Source organism: Magnolia sinica, chromosome 7 (assembly GCF_029962835.1).
Source record: "Magnolia sinica isolate HGM2019 chromosome 7, MsV1, whole genome shotgun sequence".
Classification (NCBI taxonomy): domain Eukaryota; kingdom Viridiplantae; phylum Streptophyta; class Magnoliopsida; order Magnoliales; family Magnoliaceae; genus Magnolia; species Magnolia sinica.
Genome location: NC_080579.1, coordinates 13241547 through 13265525, shown reverse-complemented (window position 1 = coordinate 13265525; position 23979 = coordinate 13241547). Strand labels below are relative to the sequence as shown.

Genomic DNA, 23979 nt, shown 5'->3' with positions numbered 1-23979 from the left:
CTAACGTTGCTCAATGAGGCCCAAGTGGGAGAATGTAAGAACTCTATTTAGTGGTCCTCACTGATCAATGGTCTGGATTGTCATACAGTTGGACTGGATGATTGAGTAGACCAATGGGTCCCACTTCATGTGATGCGCTGCGCAGTCTATCTGCGCAGCTCTGCGTACTAAGGCTAGAATGCTATAGCTGTCTTACGTAGACAGCAGTTTGAGTTGCACTAAGATGCTACAATGTGGAGCGTGGGAGAGAGAGTTGTGATGAGTTTCAAACTCTCTCCACAAATTTTATAAAAGAGAGCTGGGTCCCCGATCCTACACCACAGCAGAAATTCGAGCCCCATCTTATGAATTACAGAAAGGGTGTGAAGGAGAGGAAGATCCTAAGCTCTAAAGGTATTCTGGTATTCTTATCCGGCTTCCATGACAACATCTCAGCTAGGTAAGCTATCCAACCCCTGATCCCCATGTCCCATGCACAGACAGATCCGTGGGCCTATTCCGCATATAGATCAAGTCCCACATCTTAAACAATACAACTTTCTTCAAATCAAATACCAATTTAACACCTGTTAGAACTCTATAAGGTGGGCCTTATTGATCCACGATCCAGATTGATCTAACAGTTGGACTATGTGATCGGGTAAACTAGTGGACCCCACTTTAATGTGATTTACGCACAGTGTCTGCATATAACTGCGTAAGGGGTGGAGTGCTATAAGCCTGATACACAAGGCTATTTACATATAACTAGGATTGAATAAGTGTGGAGCTGTGGGGAGAGAGTTGTGATGGGATTCAAACTCTCTACACCCCAGCTAATATATATTAAGGGCTAGGTCCCCGATCCTACACCACAACAAGAAGGCAAAGTTCCATCGATTCTTCTATTATAGGGGTGTTAAGGAGAGGAAGATTTTAACATTGGTTTTTTGGTCTATTACTTCTTCATTCATGGCGTCTTGGTTAGATAAGTCATCTAAACCCTAAATCTCTATGTCCTATGCACAAGCAGATCTCTGGGATTTCCGCATCCAGATTATATATCAACACCAACTTTATTCAAGAGGGAGCCAAAAACTACATTCTTTCAGTATAAAGGTCTTTTCAGAAGTAAGCTTTAGAACTTTTCATTTTCCAATTATAGGGGAGGTTCGAGCATTTTTCATAAATACTTGTTCACCCCATACTGCTTAGTAAGAGGCAAACATACTTCGATTCTTACAGATATGACGTATAACCCCAGTGTCTAGCATTCGATGCATAGTGTTGACAAAGTTTATTTTAAATACCATGATATTTTTCATCTTATTGATCTTATTTTGTCAAATTAGCCTAAGCCTTGAAAGCCTTCTTCTTGTGTCTATACTCTTCAATATGATGTTCGGGTTTACTACAATGAAAGTATTTTTCTTTCTTTTTGACCAATTTTTCTTTCTAATTTTTGAGCCAATAATGTTCAACATGGTAGTTTAGTTTTTCATAATGGAAATAAGTTCATTTCAAGTGTCAACATTAATCAATAAGGTGGACTGATTGTTCACAATACGAACATGATCCTTTGATTCTTCTATTTTTCCGATTCATTTAAATTAAATTACCATTTGAAGCAGTACTAATAGTATTTTCCTTTTGATCTCTTATTTGGTTAGCTTTTTCCATTCGGATATATATAAGATAATATTTGTTATGAGCAAGCCACTTTTCTTACATTGGTGTTGTTGTTGTTGGTTTTTTTTTTTTTTTAAAGAAGATATAACATGGCCTTTTGGCTCCGACTTCTTCTAAAATATATTTATTTGCCAACGCAGACCAGTTATCATTGGCTCTTTCGTATGATGGGTAAACATCATATAACTCGTTTAAAAGGGAATTAAAAATATAGTTTTTGCAATTGTGGTTATTCCTCACATCTGATTATTTATTAGCATCATATTGGAAAGTATCAAATGATATGCATGATATTTTCAGTGTATCTACAACAAATGTGAGTTTCTTTTTCTGCATTTTAAAATGACATCCAGAGAGAATGGTTCAATTTTGGACAGTTTAGTGATCAGGTTCATCCTAATGTTAGCCATTGTTACAAATATACATATTAGAAGATTAACTTTAAGATTGTTGGAATTTTGGATTTGTAAATCCATAAATTTGAAAATTTGGAAGAAAAGCTGTAGCAGAAAAATAAAGATTTGAATCAAAGGAATTAGAAAGACTTGTTGAATTAAGTTGCGATGAAAATCATTTGGCTTAAAATTGATTGACCTCATTTATATGTTGTTCGTAGCGCAATAGGAATATTGCACAATCAACTTCGGGATACCCTCAATTGTTATCTCGACACACCAGTGCACTTGATGTATGAAGACTCGAACCACCACCATATGTTTAACCTGATGACAGAGTCGTACCGAATCGAAAACAAAATAACTTGTACTTGTAGAAATTCAAAGTGCAGAGAAATTTTAATACATTTAAAAAACAGAACCAAAGAAGTTACTTTTATAGACAATGGTCATCATGAAAGGGTGTATAAGCACCATCTGTCAAGAGCCATGGTTGTTGGGTTTTCGTAAGAGAGATGTTTGATCAAAATTTTGATCATTCTACCCTACCATTGCAAAATTGAGTGTCATGTTCATGGCGCGACGCATGTGTGTGGTTCATAGCATAGATCGAAGCTAAAGGCATAGTCCCCACACAATCAAATTCACATGCTCATGAAAGGGGCCTTAAGCCCTGTGCAAAAATTTATTCTCATATACTAGTTATTTTTTCTTTGCCAATCTACTTTGGGGTTTGGGTTGTACACGAGTCCAGTTAGCTCAGTCAGATCGCTTGATTAGATTTAGAGAAGCTCAACTCACCTCGGCTTGAAATTGGATTTGGACTGAGTTGAGCTAGTTTTTGGAGTTTGAAAAAACTTTGAGGCGAGTTCGAACTTGGTCGAGTTCGACTCGACTCGAATCGAACCTCAACTCGAGCCAACAGATCTAATCAACTCAGTGACTCAATTATTTTGATATGAATGTTGCTCACCGAATGTTTGATGAAATGACTCGATGAAGTGTTGGCGAGGAAAGAATGGATACGTTGGTTGTTTAATTTTGACACTGCTCGCCCAGGTGTTTGATTTTGATGTTGCTCTTTAGTTGTTTGATGAAATACCTGTAAAATATTATTACTGTTTTACATTCGGTAAAAAATTGAAGATGCATTCTACCTATTTAAGAAAATGCCGAAAGGTCCGAACTAGCCCAAGCTATTGACCAAATTGAGCCGAGCTAGCAAGACAGGCTCGAGGACCGAGCCGAGTTAAGTTCGAGCTGAGGTTACCTACTAGCCGAGCCAAGTCAAGCTATGCCAAGCTCGACTCATTTACAACTCTATTCGGGATTAAACGTACCACACCATAAGACAAAAAATTTTGGTTGCTTTATAAAAATTTTAAAAGAAAATTTCTTTTCAAATAAAATAATATATTTTTAAAACTTATTTTCAAAGACAAATATACAACAATATATTATTGTCATAATGAAAACATACAAAAATAAAAAGCCAACCTGATCTAAAACTCAGTGGACGGTGGATTTTTCTCTGGCGTTGCCCGTATGAAGTTTTCAATGGGGTGACCTTTTGATTTTACATGAAATTAAGAGTTATCACTTGATAGACTGGGCCAATTTCACATGTAGAACAAGGTAAGCCCAGTTGTAGACAATTAGGGACCATCGTGGACCTTTGAATGCTTTAATGGTACCAGTGTGACACGATGTAACATCTGGGCCATACACTAGGTGGGGTCCACTGAACTTTCCCTCGCCTAACTGTCCGGCGGTCCCTTGCTAGATGGACCCCACGTGAGAAAATGGGTTGTTTTAGAGAGTGACCATCGGTTCATGCCCAATATACACGTGCTGGTGTACCAGTACGGCCAACGATTATTCCAAAAACGGGCCCACAATTTGGACGGTTTTGCTCCATGCGGTAGTGTACACGTACGGCTTACAGTGGCTCAATGCATGCGCATGGGCCATCATGCGCTGATGGCATTCGAGAGAAATGGTAATGCACGACGCTTATGTTCAAGCGCCAAGCACATACGCACCACACGTACGAACATTGCACATGTTTGAGGTACGCTACATTTCTATAGAGCTCCTCAAAGGGAATGTCCCCTACCCTAAAACTGGCCGGCTCATCACGTGCGCGACACATGGACTCTGATTGCCGACCGTTAGTTATCGTATTCTGACTGTCCAATTTCTTCGTGTATGTGTGGTCCACTTGATAAATATAAAAGTCTAGATTTCGGGCCAAGGGTAATTCACGGTAGGTTCAGCCCTATTAATGTTTCGGATCACGGCGAAAATGTGCCACATTGGAAGTACTGCGTGTTTGTCTTCGGCGCTTGAAGATGGGGCGTGTCGGATTAGTTACGTCATCTTTGAGTCGAGCTGTCCGTAGTCGTGGATTCTTCGCATGCCAAAACAACACGAGTGATCACGCTCTTGCTAAAATGGACAAGTGTGTGATCCGAGACGTACATCTGGTGAGGCCAACGTTGAATGCCTTCTGGTATAAAAATTACACGTCCGTTTTACGTTGAACTTTAGTTTTCTGATCCAAACCGTCCATTCTTTAGAATGGGGAGCCTGGTGATGGACGCATGCAGTAGGGTTGCAGCTTGGTCTTTCCCACTCTCTTCACTCTCGCAATCATCGGAGCCATGAAATCGATGGGCCCCGCAGTGAAGATCAGCTGTGGCTGAAGGTCCAATATTAGAGCGCCATACCGTGAAAATCAACATGCAGACTAGGCCCACCTAATGGGTACATTGGCCTGATTATGGAATCAGGTGATCTGTGTGGCCCACCCGTTTTTCATGGTTCAGATGTCCTGCACAAGCGACCGTTGGTGGGAGAGAAAGCTCTGCATATTAAGAATGATAACCATGAGGTCCGTCTGATGAGCGACTTAGATCTTCCTCACGTGTGAAACCCTGGCACGTGTCACGGCGCTTGTCTTTGGCGCGTGAAAATGCGTGGCTTTAAATAGCGTTCCTACCCCACAAGATTTGCTGGACGTCACCAAAACCTACGTCCAAACGCTCTCTCTCTCTCTCTCTCAAACCCTAAAAACCCTAACTCGTACGGTCTTTTTCTATCCAAAACCCAAAAGCCCTAACTGGTACGGCCTCCCCGCCGTTTCATTTTACCTGGTTTATCGAATAACATTCATCAATCAAACCCTGTAAGTAAAATCAAACCGCAAACCCTTTTCATCTTTCATTTTTCTCTGTGTTTTTTTTTTTTTTTATTTTAGTTTTCTACTTTTTTTATGTTCTAGTGGAATGATTTTCACACCCTTTCTTTTGATTCATACACTTTTTTTTTTTTTTTTTTTTAAACTTTTGGTGTTCGAATGGTACACCTTCAGTACCATTCTGATACCCGAAGGAGAAGGGGGTGTATGCATCAAAACAATGTACGTAAATGTCATTTCTCTCTTCTTGATTTTCTCTTACTTGCCATTTGTAGCTTATTTTAGAATTTAGTTTTTCTAGGTTTTTTAAAATGCATTTTGGGATTGTTAGGGTCTGCAGAGATTTGCGTTTGTGGGAAGACTAGGAAATGTAGTTCTAAAACTGGGGTATCTGCTCATGGCTCAAGTGGTAGACACTGTGTTTTTCAACTCTGAGGTCATGGGTTCGAGAATCCATGTGTGCGTGGGGGTGTTAGAGTGTGTGTGTTTCTCACCTTTCAAAAAAAAAAAAAAGGTAACTCTGTTCGGAATTCGGCCGAGTCAACTCGACTCGACGAAGTCTCGAGCTGAATCACTTGGAGGCTCGCTCGCCAGCTCACTCCAACTGAGCATTACAATGCTCGTCAATTTGACCAGCTGAGTCCATGCTTCTTGTGTTGCAGCTCGAACTGAGTCGCTCAGGTTACTGAAACCTGGGTCAGTTGGTGAGTCAGCTCGAACCAGAGCCAAATGAAATGCCCTTTTACTAGGAAAAGTGAACATTGAACCATTCAAAAGTTCATCCCCAGTATGAGGATCAACATTTGGAAAAATCAGTCTGATCCACCCATCATGTGGGTGTACCTGTCTTTTTTATTAAATCAGCAGTGATTAATTGTTGTCTATGTCGTGGGCCACCAGGCGAGTCTATTAAGCTGATTTTTTAACTGGGCAGTCCTCATGGTGGGACCAATCTATTGGATTGTTGAATGCCTGACACACATGTCACAGGTTGGAATTTGTCTGATGGTTGGATGGTAACTTATTGTCCAACTGGTTGGCATGGGCAGTTCTCTATTTTTAATATTCACAAACTATTTAAAATATTTTTAATCTATCGAATATTATGCTGATCCCAGTTGGTTGGGATATGGCTTATACGATGATTTATTAAATATCACGTCGAGTGAAGATGGATGATATTGAATTGAAGATGGCGCACCAAATATATACATCAAGCCAAGTTGAGTTTTCAGGTCTTCGAAGTAGCTAGGAAGGATAAACTAGGCATTAGAAGCAATGTTTGAGTAGTTACATTAAGAGATAAAAATATGGAGAGCAGATTGGGATGTTTTTATCATGAGCAATGAAGACTTAAAATGGTTTAGTCATGGGCAACAAAGACTTAGAAGGGTCTGGTAAAGAGGGGAATATTGATTAGGGACCCTAGAAGGAAAGATGAGAGGAAAACCTAAAAGGACTTGGATTGAGGTGTTGAAAGGGGACATGGACTTTTCACTTACTGAGGATGGGGCATTGGATGCAAATGATTTAAGAAATTGAACTGATAAAGCGCAACCTAAGTAGTTAGGACAAGGCACTGTTGATGATAGCAAGTTGGTTCAGAATGCTGTTAGAGTTTATTCAGTGTTATCACAGTTTTTATTATAAAATGTAGATGACATATGGCCTATAGTTAATAAGCAAATTATTTAGAGTTTTGGAGGCTGTTCCCCTGAAGAGATCAACAAACTGTACTATGGCTTAGAGTTATATCATTTGTATTGAAAATTTTGTATATAAGATTAACAAGAAGTAGTTCGTTCTAATTCATATTTACTTTAGTCCTTTTTTCTTATTTTTTTTACTCAATTGGATTTTGCACATGTTGGCCATGGCTGTAGATTTCAATCCAATCATCTGATAGGCCTTGCTGTGAATGGAGAATTTCTCAAAATTCTCTCAGATAGGAAGATACTGTTCCTCAATTGGGTTACTTGTGTGAACTCTTCCTGTGTCACCCCAGTCAAAGCCATTAAGTGATGATGTAGAATAAAAAATTGGCAGTGATCACTTGCTCTGATGCTAACTTCGGGGATCAATGGGATTTCAATACGTGAATCACGAGAATGGACAAACATCCACATATTGGAATAGAGAAGGACAAAAAGCTTTATTTTAATTTCATTTCTTGCAAATACTTATGCAAAATCTTGCAAATTTCAGAAAATTCAATGCCTTTTGTATCCTAGAACAAACCCTTCTACGGATCCTAAAAGACCCTAAAATCCCCATGAATCTGTACTTGAGATTTTCCAATTGTTAGATTGATTAATCTATCTAAGATAGCCATGACTCTATCTTCAAAGATTTTGGCATGCCGAAAAATCGTAATGGTAAATCAAGAAAATCACTCTCAAATCTTTAGAATGTCTCCAAATCGGCAACCATGTCTTCAGAATCATCACCTCTAATCTTCAAGGAATAGTAAATGGCAGTCTTTGAAATTTATCCCCCAAACTAGTAGCAAATAGCCCAAAATTCAGCACATGGTGGTGCTGCCTCCTTGGCTCTAAGCTCTCCTCAATCACCACTGCAAGATACCAAGGTTCATACCCTTTATAGGTCAAGGAGTAACATTTTTTTTTTCTTTTATTGGTAACTGTAAATTTCATTTTTGAGTAACAAGATATTTGATAAGTGTAAAAACAATAACAAAAGATAAGGTTGTGGCGCATAGAATGGATAAACAATCCATCGTTGTCCCTATAATGGATCCTCCCAACTGGGACTTACCAGTTGCATAGGAATTGTACCCATTTGGCGATATGACTCTACGAGCATGGGAATCTGAAAGAGGATGCTACAGAAATTAGCTCCATGATCCTTCTAAGCAGGCACCTCTCCCTCTTCAAATCGTGCTTCAAACTCATGCTCTTGCTCCCTCTTCCCAGCTGTTTATACAGATGCTTTTCTGCCATCACACCTGAATCTGTTGCTGCTTCAATTCACGCTTTATGCAACTATACTACAGAGAATGACATTAAAGCTGTTAAATGAGAACTGTCCTAATTCGATCTCTCGATTATACCTCAATCAAGGCTCCTGATATTTTTATGCTTGTTGAAATCTATTTGCTGTCTGACATTTTGGCTGACTAGTTTACATATTTTGCTGCCTTTTGGTTTAGTGCACTGCATGATGGCTACCTCTGTGGAAAATCCTGGGGAGCATGACGCCACTGGTTTGGTAGATAATTCACACACTCAACAAAAACGTGGGCGTGGTGATGATTCAGAAGAAAAGAGGTGGCCTGGATGGCCTGGGGAGAGTGTTTTCCGGTTATTGGTGCCTGCTCAAAAGGTCGGTGGCATCATTGGTCGCAAGGGGGAGTTCATTAAAAGAATATGTGAGGAATCTAGAGCTCGCATTAAGATTCTTGATGGTCCTCCAGGCATACCAGAAAGAGCTGTAAGTGTGTTTCATGTTGGCATCTTTTCAATGTGCAGTCCTTCCATGTCTGATTGATGTGGAAAATAGTAATCCTTCTCTTTCTTATCGTTCTGTAGAAATGACGTAATTCAGCTGCCTCTTTCTTTTCATAGTCGTTTTTGTGTGTTTGTACTCTCCACTCTCCAGTGCTCTAACCACTATTTTTGAATGGATTTGGGCCACCATTTATGCCATGTCGAATTCGATGCCATGTTGAATTCGATCTTTTCCATTAATTTATTTCTCATTATTTTTTTAGCCTCATATGTGATGCATCATGACTTGCTTATGCTGGTCCAATGGAAACTTGTGCACAGTGTTAGTTTCAGGAAATATAAAACATTCCCTTCAATCTCCTAATCTACTTCTCCCCAGTGACAGTGGTTTCACAAGGTCTAATGAAAAAGCTTATCTTTTTCATTATGATCCTTAAATAAAGTAAGGGAGGAGAAACATTTTTTTATAAGGAAGAAGAAAAATTGTCCCCAAGAAGCCATTAAAGTTCCAGGCTTTGGTACAAGAACTGAAGTGAATGTGTGCAGATTCTGTCTGGTAACTTATGGCTATTACAATCAATCATCGAACTCCAAAATAGAAGAACCAAAAGATGTGGATTGTAGTGGCCAGTTATCGAGGGCATTATGTGTGATGAACAGTCAGTCTCATTAAGCACCCAATAACCATACCCCTTCGTTGAACATGTGCAACAAGAAGCTCTGTTTTCTGCCTGGTAACTTCAGAACTTGGTTGACTGATTTCTTGGCCAAACTCATTAGAGTTCCTGCCTTGAAAATTATTGAAAAAGAAAAGAAAAGAAAGGAAGCCTCTGTTGTAAAAAACCTAAGTAGTTGCACTTTCTCATGGATATGTTATATATATAGTTCTACGTATCAGATTGCAACATATATAAAATGCTTCCAGATAGATACCTGGAAAAGAACTAGAATATCATATTTATGAAGACCATACCTTTCTTGATTGTGTTGTTGCTCCTTGTGCATCACTTGTATTTTGCATGCATGTTCAGCATACCAACTCTTTTTACAATGGCAATTGTTGTTCGTATCATTCAAGTAAAATTTGAAAACCTGTGCTGTTTTGTTATGGGCATGGATGCTTAATGCACAAGAAGCTTTGACATTTACCTTCTTTTTTTTCTTTTTTCTTTTTTATAAATTTGTAGTGTTTCCAATATACATATATTTTTTAATGGTTCCAATATACGCACATTGAAGCGCATGTATGAGTAAATGACTTTTAATTTAATTATAATGTAATAACTGAAGTTCGTTGGACTGTAGAAATTACAGTACATAAAGACAACCATGCCATATATTCTTTGAAAGTCTTACGCGGAATTTTAACAGTCTAGTAAAGATGTTCATACTTAAAAACCTACTTAAGGATATATTTTTTCTGAAGGATTTCTTAAAGATATATGACAACCACATGCCATATATTCTTTAAAAGTCTAACAAGGAATTTTAACAGCTGAGTGAAGATGTTCATACCTTAAAAAGCTATGAAAGGATATATTTATTTTTGAAGGATTATTTAAAGATATATCAGTAAGTTGATACCGGTATCTCCATTCTTTTGTTTGCTAATCTTACTGGGAGATTGGGGTGTACTTGAAACCTTTTTTGGCATCTATTTACAGGAGGGATAGTCTCTTATCTTTGTTTGACTTGGTTAATAGAAGTGTGTTATCTTTAATAATAATTATTATAATAAATAAGTCTTGTGAATGACACCAAGTTCTCATCAACCATCAAATTTTTGCCCTCAACACCAGCGAAATATCCCCTTTCCTTTTCGTAATCGCTTCTGATGGGCTTAGTAGAATGTTGAAAATGGGTGAATACGTCTATTTAGTGGATTCAAAGTTGCCCCATCTACCCTCTCTGTTTCCCATATCCAATTTGCAGATGATACTCTGCTTTGTTGTGATGCTTCCATGCTTGCCGTGTCCAATTTGAGAAAGGTCATTCACTATTTTGAGCCCATTTCAAGGCTTCGAATCAATCTTTTCAACAGCAAAATGCTGGGTATTAATATCTTTGATTTTGCTCTTGCCTCTTATGCTAAAGTGTTTGGATGCAAAGTGGGAACTTTTCCATCCACATATCTTGGCCTCCCTCTTTGCATAGGCAAACCTACTAATAATCTCTAAGACATTGTTTTAGAAAGAATGGAGTGGAAATTATCTTGGCCTCCCTCTTTGCATAAGCAAACCTACTAATAATCTCTAAGACATTGTTTTAGAAAGAATGGAGTGGAAATTATTTTCCTGGAAAGGTTGTTACTTGTCCATTAGCAGTTGTCTAACTCTAATTAAGATGGCTCTGTCCAACCCAAGGTGTCCCGTATCCGTTATGATACGGCCGTATTGGTCGATACATAATGGTAACGGCCGACACCGTTACGCGATACGTGGTCGAAACGGGCACCCCCCCGATTCTGCGACCGTGACGGCCCTTAGGGGCCATAACGGCCGTTACGGTCCCGTAACAGCTGTTACGGGCCTAAAAAATAGGGGGAAAAAAAGCATACCTGTTTTTTTCTCTCTTCTTCTTCTTCTTCTCCTTCTTCTTCCTCTTCTTCTCGCTCTGCTGCGGCTGTGGCCCGGGCCTCCTCCTCCTCCTTCTTCTTCTCTCTCTCTCTCTCTCTCTCTCTCTCTCTCTCTCTCTCTCTCTCCTTTCCCTCTTTTTCTTTTCGGTTTCCCTCTCTCGCGTCTTTTTCATTTGAAATCGGAAGCGGATTGACTGGTGTACCACACACCAGTATAGCTGCTGTAGGTACGTGTCATGCTAAGACGAGCGCTAACACTCCTCGAGCTCCGAGTTGTACGAACGGTTCAAAGGAGATCAAAGTTACATGGGCTCCACAGTGATGTATTTATTATATCTACACCGTTCATCTATTTTTAAATATCATTTTAGAACATTACCCAAAAAATGAATCGTATCCAAGGATCGTCTGGACCACACCAAAAATAGCAGCGGAGATGATGATTTTCACCGTTAAACAATTCGTAGGCCCACCATAACGTTTATTTTCCATCCAATCTGTTCATAAGGTCAAAAAGACCTGAATGAAGAGGAAAAACAAATTTCATATTGATCCAAAAGTTCTGTGATCCCAAAAAGGGTTTCAATGGTAGACGTTCAATCCCCCACTGCTTTTTGCAGTGCGGTCCATTAGATCTGTATTATTTTTCGTGTCAAGCCTTACGACGATCTCGTCAAATGAATGGACGGTTTAGATATAACACATACCTCATGATCAGACCCACAAGACTTACTGACGTCAATACACATAGGTACACCAGGCTTCCAAAGAAATCGGACTCTCTGGAGTTACGCAACACGCTTTTGTACACGTGCCCCGTGGCCCCACCATAATGTATATATTTTATCCATGCTGTCCATCCATTTTGCCATATCATTTTAGGTCATGATCCAAAAAATTAGTAAGATCCAAATCTCAGGTGGACCACACAGGAAACAGTGGTTATAGAATGCTCACCATTAAAAATTTCTTAGGGTCTACTGTAATGTTTATTTTTCATCTAACCTGTTAATTGGGTCACATTGACGTGGATGAAGGGAAAACACACATGTCAGCTTGATTTAAAACTTTTGTAGCCCCCAATAAATTTTTAATGGTGGACGTTTAATTATTGTTGTTTCTTATGGTGCAGTCCACCTGAGCTTTGGATCTACCTCATTTTTGGGCTTATGCCCTAAAATTATTTGGCAAAATGGATGGACGGTGTGGATATAACACATTCATCATGGGTGGGGCCCAAAAAACTTTGACACGTGTGCTACACTTCACAATTTAGGTCTCGCCTAATTCGGGCCCTTAAAAAATTGTACACGAGACATGTATTAACTTAAAATTTACCAATTAAATTATGGACTGTAATTGCTAACTCACAATGCCAAAATCAAATTGTTTGAATAGTTTTAATTGTTAATTTGTGGACATTTATTTTTTAAAATAGTGCCTTTTGATTTTTTTTTTTTCATGATTCACTATCCAATAAATGTCCACCAATTCATAAGCGGGATAACGCCAATAAATTGCATGAATTTGAGGCTGATTCAGGGCATGGATTGGTCCTCCAAGTCAGCCCCAAATTGGCAATGCCATCTACCTGAATTTAATTTCATTTTTTTAAAGAACTATTGGGAGAAATGATATCAAATTGTTAAGTATATAAATTAGATATTTATAAAATTAAATACATGAATTTTGTAGTCAAATTCAAGTTATCTGGTTCATAAATTCATCAGACAGTCTGATACAACTTCTCATCAAAGAGTGGACCGTTACACCACCATAAACATGTTCCAATTTATAAATGAATGCATATTTGGAATGCTTAGAATATTCCGGATTTAATCCATATTTTTTCATTTTTTTTGGTAAAAAAAAATTGCACCGTTATGGGCCGTTACACCCCCGTATCCGTATCGGTATCGGTATCGGAGGGCACCGTTACGCCAACCGATACCGATACGGGATACCTTGGTCCAACCCCCCATCTTATTTCCTATCCCTATTCCATTTCCCTACTTCAATCCTTTCCAGAATTGATAAGACAAGAAGTGATTTTCTCTAGAACAGGGATCCTGTGGGTCACAAATTTCATCTCTTGAGTTGGTCTGAGGTCTTTAAAGCCCTCTGCGAAAGGGGGTTGGGATTAGGGCTCTTTCTGAGGTTAACACAACCCTTCTTGGAAAATGGCTATGGAGATTTGGATATGGGTTGGAAAGTTGGTGGAGAGAAATGATAGTTTTGAAATATGGGGTTGAGGAAGGTGGTTGATTCACCAAACCATCCCCTCTCCATAGGGCTTCATTAATCTGGAAGGCCGTTGCCAGTGCCCTTTCCCGTTTCAGGGAAGGCATCGGTTTTGGTTTGGGGGATGGGTCTCAAATCAAAATTTGATCTGACCTATGGATTTTAGATATTCCTTTAGTGTTTGTCTTTCTTGATCTAGCAAGTATATCTCTTAATCCTTCTATATCGGTTGTTGATTGCTTCTCGTCCATTGGTTCAAGGGCCTAGACCCCTCTATGCAGACGGGACCTGACAGAGTCTGAGAATGACAAACTTTTAGAGCTATTAAAGCTCGTAGATGGTGTTTGGTTTGTTGTTGGAACGCTTGACTCCCTCTGATGGTTGTTGTCTCCTTCCAATCTCTTCACCTCCAAGTCCTTTTTCAACCTAGTTGGTAGCAGCCATGATACCATCCCTGAGGTCCCCTTCGTTCATCTTGCGATATGGGGCCCCTCCCAAGGTCATGGCTTTCATCTAGGCTTCTTGCTCGAGGAGCGACTCGTATGGTTGATAATTTACAGTGCAGAGGCATGATTCTCCCTAATATATGCCTTCTTTGTCAAAACAGTGAAGAGACTATCAACCACCTCTTCTTGCATTGCTCTTTTGCTCGGCATGTGTGGTCTTTTATTCTCCTTTGGTTGCATCAACCGTGGGTGATGCCCCCCATGATTTGTGCCTTCCTGCATGCTTGGAATGGGAGGAACTCTAGCGGAACTCGTCTTCCTGTTGATTGGTTGCTTTGACAACTTTTTGGAACATTTAGAGGGAAACTAATGATGTTTCAAAATTCCTCCTCTCTTGCTCCCAAGGTTATCAATTTCATTCTCTGAGATCTCAAGGATTGATACGAGTTCGTATGCCCCCAGTGATCGCGATCTGATCCAACAAATCTTAAGCTAGGAGAGCTAGTTGCTCTGGTCTTCAACTTATGCTCCTCTTGTATAGACTATTGGGTTTCTTCTTTCTTTAGGTTTGGGTTGTTTCTAGGGTAGCTGTTTCTCGGGTTCGTTTTCCTATGTTTTGAGTTTTATAACTTCTCTTTAGGTTCTTCTATTTCGCCATGTATAGCTCTTTCTTTTCTTCTCCTTGCTTTGTTAACCCCCCCCCCCCCCCCCCAAAAAAAAAAAAAAAAATACTACAATCTTCAAAAAAAGAAAAGAAAAGGAAATTACACATGCCTATTGGAAACCCCAAATTTGCCTACATGAGATAGGAGCCACTATGCACAACTCAATGCTAGCAGATTGATGACTAGCCGAAATATGTCATGTAGCTCCTTTCCCGTGAGCATGAAATGTGGAATGTTATTAGGTTAAGAGTGGGGCCATGTCAACAATAGGATTATGAATAGGGTTTAGATGCCAATGAGAATCGGAGTTATATTTTACTGGCAAGCGACCAAGGTTTTTAAACTCATGAGGCATGGTCAAGGTAGTTGAGCACCATGATGTGAAGCATGCATTTTGAGACATCAATGTCTTGAAAAGGCCTAGCTATATGTCCTAGAGGGGGGGTGAATAGGACAATGCCAAATAAAACTTATAACAGCGGAATTAAAAAGAATATGATAGCCAAAATAAATCACAATGCAAGAAAGTAAAATAACCTCAAAATTCAGATCTTGAGAGGTTGATACAAATGTTGTTCTAAGGACAACCTTACACCAAAAACTAGAGTTTATGGTAGGACAACCTTATTTCTAGAAAGATCTTTGTATCAAATCTCAAACCGAAGAGGAATACAGAAATAAATACAAACTGAATTAAAATAAATTGTAATCACAAATGTATTGTTCTAGGGACAGCCATACACCATAAAAATGGCAGGGCAACCTTGCTGGAACAACTTTTAAAGGAAATTGAATATCAAGCTAATAAAGGAATAGCAGAAAATAAATTCTAAACTATTACAAAATTCTCACAATGCTTGAATTAAATGATTACAACATTCACCACCATACATACATCCCACAAAAGAATAATTAAAGATCAGAAGTATAAATCATTCAACCACAACACAAGGGATTATAGTGGTTCCCAACTGTTAAACAACAGCCACATAGAATGCTACTCCACTCCTAATATCCTCACACAGGGAATATTAGTGTTCACTAACAAAATAGGTTTTCCCAGGTTCACCCAAAACCTTTACAATTGTGTCTTTGTCTGTGGGCTTACACAATTAAAAAACCCCACTTCTGAGTTTTCCTGGCTCTCCTCAGATAACCAATACAACAAGATTTTTCTGGCAAATCTTGAAAGAAACCAAAACAGAAAGGAATTTACAATTAAATGTAAAATACCTGATTATCTCCTTCGTTGTATCGGCCCAACTAAGTCGAGTAGATGATTGAATGTCCAAGTTCAATGTCCAGTACTCAATTACAATGGTTCTAATTCTAATAGATTTTAAATTAAACCAAATAGGGCTTGCCTTAATTGATTTTGATTCTAAAGAAAGGGAATAACAATTCCTCTTATCAAATTAGATTGGAATAGCAGAAACAAAATCAATTAAATAAAGCTAAGGAAAGAGAATATTAAATAAGCACACTTAGCTTAGATGGAGCACAGAATTATCTCTCAGAAGTTAGACGAAGATTAGCTTGAATGGATTAATTATTTCAATGATTTCTTCTGAGATTCGTGCACTATTTATAGGTGAGCAGATCGCGTCTTCGACTGGTCTAGGGAGCTCTTCGACTAGTCGAAGCATAAACAGATATTTGAAAAATCAGGCATGATAAGCTTTGACCGTTCTACGACTGGTCGAAGGTCTCCTTTGACTGGTCGAAGAACCTGAAAAACATCGCTGGATTTTGAGTCGAAGATTTTCGACTGGTCGAAGATACAGTCAACACTGTTCCTTCGACTGGTCGAACAGATTCCTGGACTAGTTGAAGCCTAACAGATTTTATCCGAAATTTGTAACAAACTCACGACTGATCGAGGAATTTCTTAAACTGGTCGAAGCAACTCTAGGACTAGTCGAAGAAGGCCTAGGACTAGTCGAAGAACAGACCAAACTTATGTAAAATAAACATTCGATTTATATATCCAAAGTGACCTACTTCTAAGGTCAACCTAAGGTCAGTCAAACCTCAACCATGAAGAAAGGACATTGAAACATTAGGAACTAGTGGCCTTGAAGTATGAGCCTTGAAGTCTTGATGTAGTTCAATCTTGAAATCTTGATGTAGCTCAATCTTGAAATCTTGATGTAGCTCAATCTTGAAAGTGTCTTGAGTTCTTTACAAACTGCCTTGTACTCTTCTTGCAGTCTTGCAGCTTGAGTCTTGTCTTGTGAGCAGTTCTTGCATTCAAGATTGATCCTTGTACTTGTGAGCTTTGCTTGTTGTAACTTAGCTTGTTCATGAATGTTGATCCTTGAGAGAGCTTCACTTATGCAAGTTATATATAACAGTGATTTTGGCACCACAAATTTGACAACAGACAGGGATATAAACTATAGCACTTACAAATGTCTAAGCCGTTGTGAAGCATGCATTTTGAGACATCAATGTCTAAGCCGTTGTGAAGCATGCATTTTGAGACATCAATGTCTAAGCCGTGAAGCATGTCATCCTTCTCATCATCATAACCTTGTCTATGCTGTTGGCTCTAAACATCCTATTTTTCCAATCGATCCCAAGACTGTATACGTGGTAGATGAATGATCCTTCATATCCCTTCTCACCATCTCAATCCGAGTCCTTTTAGGTCTTCCTTCCATCCTCTTTTAGGTTCTTTAACCCTCACCAATGTTTCCCTCCTTACTAGAGCCATCTCTACTGGTCTTCCTTGCACCTGACCGTACCATCACAATCTTCTCTCTACCATTCTCTCATTGGGACTACTCCCAGGGTGCTTTAGGTAACCTCATTCTTAATGCTATCCTTTTGGGCCTTACCCTGTATCCATCTCAACATCTTCATCTCTACCATGCTCAATCTTTGCTCAAGATACCTTCTAATTGCCCAACACCTGCCTCATATAGCATAGCTTGTTGATTAGCTATCTCATAAAATGTTCCTTAAGTATTCATTAAAAAAAAAAGAAGAAAGAAAATCACTTAAAAGTTTCATAGGCATGCAACTATCGCACAACACTTCAAGGGTACCTAATCACTTCATCTTGCAGCTCGAATTCTTTCAGAAATTTCCTAGTCAATCTCCCCATCCTTTTCAATAATAGAACAAACTAATGAGTGACATTGCCATGAGGAATCTCTTGATGATTGATTTTAACTAAGCCTCATTTCTATAATTGTCCTCACTAGAGTTGCATTCTAGACCTCTCCCTATCATATTATAATATCCATCCAAATCAAGGTTTCATGTTGAAAGTCCTACATATTTGATATGAATGATGTTAACCATTGATACGCCATTGATTGAATGGTTAGAATCAAATGTTTGGTGTTATTTTTGCTCAGTGGCCTCCAAAATGTGGTCCTAACTCCTAATTGATTGGTTCGCCTATCCATGTTTTAGGTTCAACTCTTCAAATAAGAATGAACCACACATTTACATGGCCTTGTGGTGTGTTCTGCTACAAGATCACCCACTACTGACCCGAGTACCTGACACATTGCCACCTGTACATGGAGATGCGGTAAAATCGTGCAAATCAAAGAACCAAAAACTGAAAGTACAAGGGCATTTTTGGCCAATACATGAAGTTTACACATATGGAGATGTGCACCTCAAGATTGAGGTATCCATCTCAGCCATATGAGGCTTAAGCCTAATGGAATTAGGCCTCAAGAACATACTGGAGGCCTTCTGAAGATTTGTCTCAAACATTCTAGAGGCCTTTGAAAACTATGCGAGTGACTCAAAGAAACTGCCCCTAATTCATTGGGTAAAGTGGTTGGCTAGATCATTCTACTTGGTAGCAAGCTAAGGGCTTCCACCTCTGTGATGGTATTCATCTTCTTTTTTAGAAGACCACCTCAAGAAGTTAGAACTGAATCATCATGATAGGCGACACCTTCAATACATGGAAACCTGTGTAGTGATTGGTGAGAAGAGGGATTGGTGGATGAAAACAAATTCTGCAACTTTTACAGTCTTATTCTTGGACAGTGTAACTGTGTGATGTGTTCTAGATTTGACAACTAAAGATGGCAATAATGCCTGGTTACTTATTGATAGAAAGGAAGCATGTTCTAACTATTGACCCTAAAAACGCTACCGCTCTTTTGGATGCTTACTTCCACAAAATTCTCACTTTTTTGGTAATACCAGATGCCGGTGAATCATTTGCTATGGTGATTCAATTCAAGAGGATTCACCACCTTATGTGATGTGACAAGTGACCCTTTCAATCTGCATTTGATGTGACCAAGGTAGTGCAAGCAATTTGTGGGGCCATCATGATGGTGTGAAATCCAGTTTGTCCATCACTTGCACCATATCATTTTAGGTCACGAGCCTGAAAAGCAGGCTGGTTTGAAACTCTAGTGGCCACACCATAAGGAATAATTGGAATGGGGACGCTCACCATTGAAACCTTCCTGAGACCCACCGCGATGTTCATATGATATCCAACCCATTCAAAAAGTACATAATGCAAAGATGAAGGGAAAAACCAAAGATTAGCCTAATCTAAAACTTTATTGGGTCCCAATCATTGTTTGAAGTATCCCCATTATTATCAAAATATCCATGATATCGCGATGTTCATATGATATCTAACCCATTCAAAAAGTACATAATGCAAAGATGAAGGGAAAAACCAAAGATTAGCCTAATCTAAAACTTTAGTGGGTCCCAATCATTGTTCGAAGTATCCCCGATATTATCAAAATATCCATGATATTATCTGTATCTTCAGTTCGACAATACCGATAATACTGGTAACAATACTAATAACACTGGTATCCGAAATTTCAGGTATCAATGATGTATCGCTAAGTATCGCCAATATATCAATATCACCAGTATTTTCGACTGTGTAAATTCCAAGTGTCGCTTGTATCATTGTTATATTGATATCGCCAATGTATTAGTGAGATTTTGGTAATATCGTTAGTGTATCGGCGATATAAATATGTTTATTAGAAAATTTTCCATTTTAAATTTTTTTATGGGCACATGGTTATATTCATTGTTCAAATTGTCAACGATATTATTATCGCAACATGGTCGATATCATGATCACAATCTTCCATTTCCTTTCTAATTATTGATGATTTTTTGACAATACATTGTGTGTTATTGATCTTCTGAATTATCAATGGGTGTTTGGATGGATAGATGGGATGGTTGGACTGATTTCTTATGACTACACATGCTTTTAGGCCCCTATTAAATGAAAACTTATTATATATGCATTATTTTTTGCTCTTTTTTTTGGGGGGGGTAAGGCAACAACTTTTTTGAAGAACCACACAAAAGGTTGGAAAGAAAACACGACGACAAAAGGGAAATTACAACCCCAAGAGGGCAATAAGGACGCCAGTGTCCAACTCCTCCACACCGGGGGCCCACTCCACGACCAAAGAGAAAGCCCTACGACTGATCTTGCCTTTCGGTCCTGATTTGTTTTCAAAGCAACACTTGTTCCTTTCTCCCCAAATGGCCTATTGGCATGCCATCGCCACTAACCGCCAAATTGCCTTCCCTTCCTTCCCGACACCCCCATCATGCCATGACACCAAAAGGGAGGGGACGAACATCGGCATAACCCAAGCAATGTTGAGAGTTGAAAGGAAGGAGTCTCACACCTTCCTCACTAAGGTGCAATCAATAAATACGTGATCAACCGACACAATACCACTTTTGCACATTATACAAATATTAGGAAGCACCATTCCCTTTTTGCGAAGATTGCCCACGGTATGTACTCTATTCCTTCTAACTAACCCACACGAAAGCAACAACCTTCGAAGGGGCTCCATATTTCCAAAACTAAAAATTGTGGGAAGAGGGAACGGGGGAAGGAGTGAGGAACCTATAGAAAGAATAGACCGATAATTTTCCTAAGTTATGATCTTCCCAAACTATTGCATCTTCTGCCATCTTGTTAACTACAAAGAATTCCAGTTTTTCCAAAAGGTTCAAGAAGACCTCTATTTCCTCATTCGATAGACCTCTTTGGCAAGGGGGCGTCCACACTATCCCAGCACCATCCTTGGAATAACAACTAGCAATAGAAATATTCTTGTTGGGGGATAGATTGGCCAAACCCAGGAAAGAATACTTTAACACACAATCACCTGACCATAGATCCTCCCAAAAGTGAATGCAAGTTCCTGCTCTCATGATGAACGAAATACCTTCTTTGAACTTTGAAGCCACCAAAAAAGTGGGCTTCCAAAGTCCTAAAGCTTTGTATTTTGAAAAATCTTTGATCCACCACCCTCCTAGCCCTGTGCCTTACTTTCTAGTGATCGCCTCCCTCCGTAGGCTTTTGCCCTCTGTAGCAAATCTCCACATCCACTTGCTCAATAAGGAGTGATTCCCCCCCCCCCCCCCAATTGAATCTTGCAAGCATCCTTCTTCCGTGCTTCTTCGTCATACCATAAAAATCCCTCTTTAACTTTTCAAGCTTTGCCCAAATCTACTTGGGACATTGAAAGAGCGACATGAAATGTAATGGCATGTTAGAGAAAAGCCAAAAGCCGCTTTTATCAAAGTTAAGCGATCTCCCAGGGATAGATGTCGACTCTTCCAAGAGGACGACTTTCTTTCTATTCATTCAATGATTAGATTTCAAAGATGTTTGATTGGTTTCCCAATGCAAAAAGGCAAACCGAGATAAGAAGGGAAAGATCGAACAGAACAGCCAAAGGTTTTTGTGTGTCATCGCACCCCTTCCTCCCAAAGTGTGGATCCCAAGCAATTCCCATTTAGAGGAATTCACCTTCAAGCCTGAAAATGCTTCAAAGCAAGTAATCATTTTCCATAAATTGCCAACCATTTTTTCTTTCGCCTCGCAAAACAAAATCATATTATCTGCAAATTGGAGGTGGGTAATTGACAGACCAAAGCGAGCCCCATAAAACCCCGGATTAAATCCACTTCTTGTACTTTTATAAGCATCCTACTTTAGGCCTGGGCAACAACTACAAACAAGAAAGGGGATAATGGATCACCCTAACACAAGCCTTGAGAAGCTTTGAAGAAACCTGTAGGAGAACTGTTTACAAGGACTAAAAAGGAAGCCGAGCTAAGATATTCCTGGATCCATGATCTCTATTTTTGGCCACGAGTAATCTAACCGTCCCAGCATGTAGTCAAGAAAACCCTAGTTGACATGATTGTATGCCTTCTCTGAATCAAGTTTACACACCACCCTCGCTTCACCCTCTTTGTATTTTAGAATCAATACATTTATGCTCTAACAAAGCACTATCCAAAATATGCCTCTTAGCCACGAAGGCTCTCTGATTTTTCAAAATAACAGACGCTAGAACTTCCTGGAATCTTGAAGCGAGAATCTTCAAAAGAATCTTGTATTGTGTCCCCAAAAGGCTAATAGGCCTAGAGTCCTTCAAATTTTCAGCTCCTTCCACTTTTGGATAATCACAATGAAAGAAGCTCCCAATTCCTTGGACAACCTACCCCTTTCGAAGAACTCCACAATGGTGATAACCTCATGTTTGACCTTCCTCCAAAAAACCTGGACAAGGACTAGGGGAAGCCATCTTGGCCCAAGGCCTTGTCTCTTCCAAGAGAATCAACTGTTGCCTTTCACTTCTTTCTTTGAAATCAGACTTTCAAGAGCCAAAGCTTGAGCTTCTGACAACCAAGGAAAATCCAAATTTTCCAGAAGTGGCCGCTCCCAAATCTCCCCGCACAACAACTGTGTTTGTAGAAATGGACTACAACATTGCAAATTTGGGCCTTGTCCTCCACCCTTAAGCCATTTATCATCAGGCTACTTGTATGATTATTTCTTGCTCTTGCGCTTGCCATGATATGAAAAAACATAGTATTCTTTGCACCTTTTAATCATGTTGCATGCAATCGTTGGTGCCATTTGATTTCTTCTTCCTCGAACCACGGCAATCTAGGCCCTGGTGAAAGTCAGACTGATCCCATCATTAGCGGGGCCACACCTGTATGTTGAGTCAGATTGTCAGTTGTCCATCGATTGGAACAGTGTGGCCCACCTGATAAGTGGTTCAGTCTAATTCTTTTGCTAGGTGATCTTCATGGTGGGGACCTAGCATTTTCATATTTTGGTTTTCCTACTTGAGTGCCATGTTGGCAGGAAGGATGGGACAGCGTGACTAGTTATCATGCAGGCAGTGGCAGGTGATCATTTCTCCAAAATGGATTATTTCTTCAAAAGGAGAAGGCTGGAAGGATTTTTAAAATGCTTGTGTAAGAAACCTTTTGCAAGCAAAATATGAGAAATTTGGTGTGAGATATCCGAAGGAATATGAGAAGATCTGGTAACTGGAAATGAAGGGTACATATTGTTTAGGGTTGAATTGTTCTTAAATTGGGTTTGCGGCTTTGACAAGAAAGGATAAGGTCACACAAAGTTAGAGCCAACCACCATAGAAATTAATGGAAAAATGTTCATATTCTCAAATAGGTGAGACTTTGTTGTGCCCATGTTGGTTGTTTGTCTCAAGCTTAATTTTGGTGAGGCTTCTAAAGGGGAACTAGGTTTGGCAGAAAATGGATAAATTGTAACATGTAAAAGATAGCTGTGCCCCTAATGGTGTTGTAAGGATATCTCGACTTCAAATGAAGTGTCGCTCCAAATTATTTTAAGGCTTTTAATTTAGCATATTGGGATATCACAAGAACTACTGATAACAAGTTCTCCATTTGGGGTTGGTGCCCTGCCAGAAGATCTTGTTAGAATTTTGATGATGGACTTTGCTTCATATACCTTCCTCCGTTGTAGCTGGCTGCTCATTGCTCTACTGCATCCCAGCAGTGCATTTCCTGGCTTTGATGTTCAGTTGTTTTCCCTTTATCCAGAAGAAAGGTTGTCCTGTTGTAACATAATATGTCTGTGTTGCAATTTGGCCACACTTACCTCCTGTAGATCCATGTTGCTTTCGAAGCTCTTTTTTTTAAAGGATTATCATAGGTTTATATTTGGACCATATAGTTTGGAGTGCGTTCGGTCACAGTAAAATACAGTGGAATTTTAGAAGTTTTTCACCTTTTTGTATTTTAATATGGTGAGAAACAAAATATTTGGCATTGTTATTACCATATTGTGTGGTAATTATTGCTCAATATTACAATATCTTTACTTAAGCCCGGAGTTATAAAAGGATAAAAAAAGAGAAGAAAAAACCCTTCCATGCAGCATAACAGCCTCGTAGTTACAATATGATATGGTTTACGACCTCATAGTTATGAATATGATATTGTTATGGAGCAATTTTCAATATGTTTATGTTCTTTCTTTTAATTGT

The 23979-nt window shown here is 39.2% G+C and overlaps 1 protein-coding gene across 3 annotated transcripts in view; it reads left to right on the top strand.

Annotated features, from left to right (window-relative positions):
• Positions 1-5074: 5074 nt before the first annotated feature.
• The window catches only part of LOC131251092 (flowering locus K homology domain-like), a 34629-nt gene continuing 15724 nt past the window's right edge, over positions 5075-23979 (top strand). For 2 of the 3 annotated variants that reach the window (XM_058251603.1, XM_058251602.1), the window contains exons 1-2: positions 8264-8306; positions 8432-8712. In XM_058251603.1, coding sequence (XP_058107586.1) covers positions 8279-8306; positions 8432-8712 — 309 coding nt within the window. In that variant the 5' untranslated portion in view covers positions 8264-8278. Of the gene's footprint in view, positions 5251-8263; positions 8307-8431; positions 8713-23979 lie in introns of those variants that run through there. The other variant, XM_058251604.1, reaches the window with a different exon arrangement.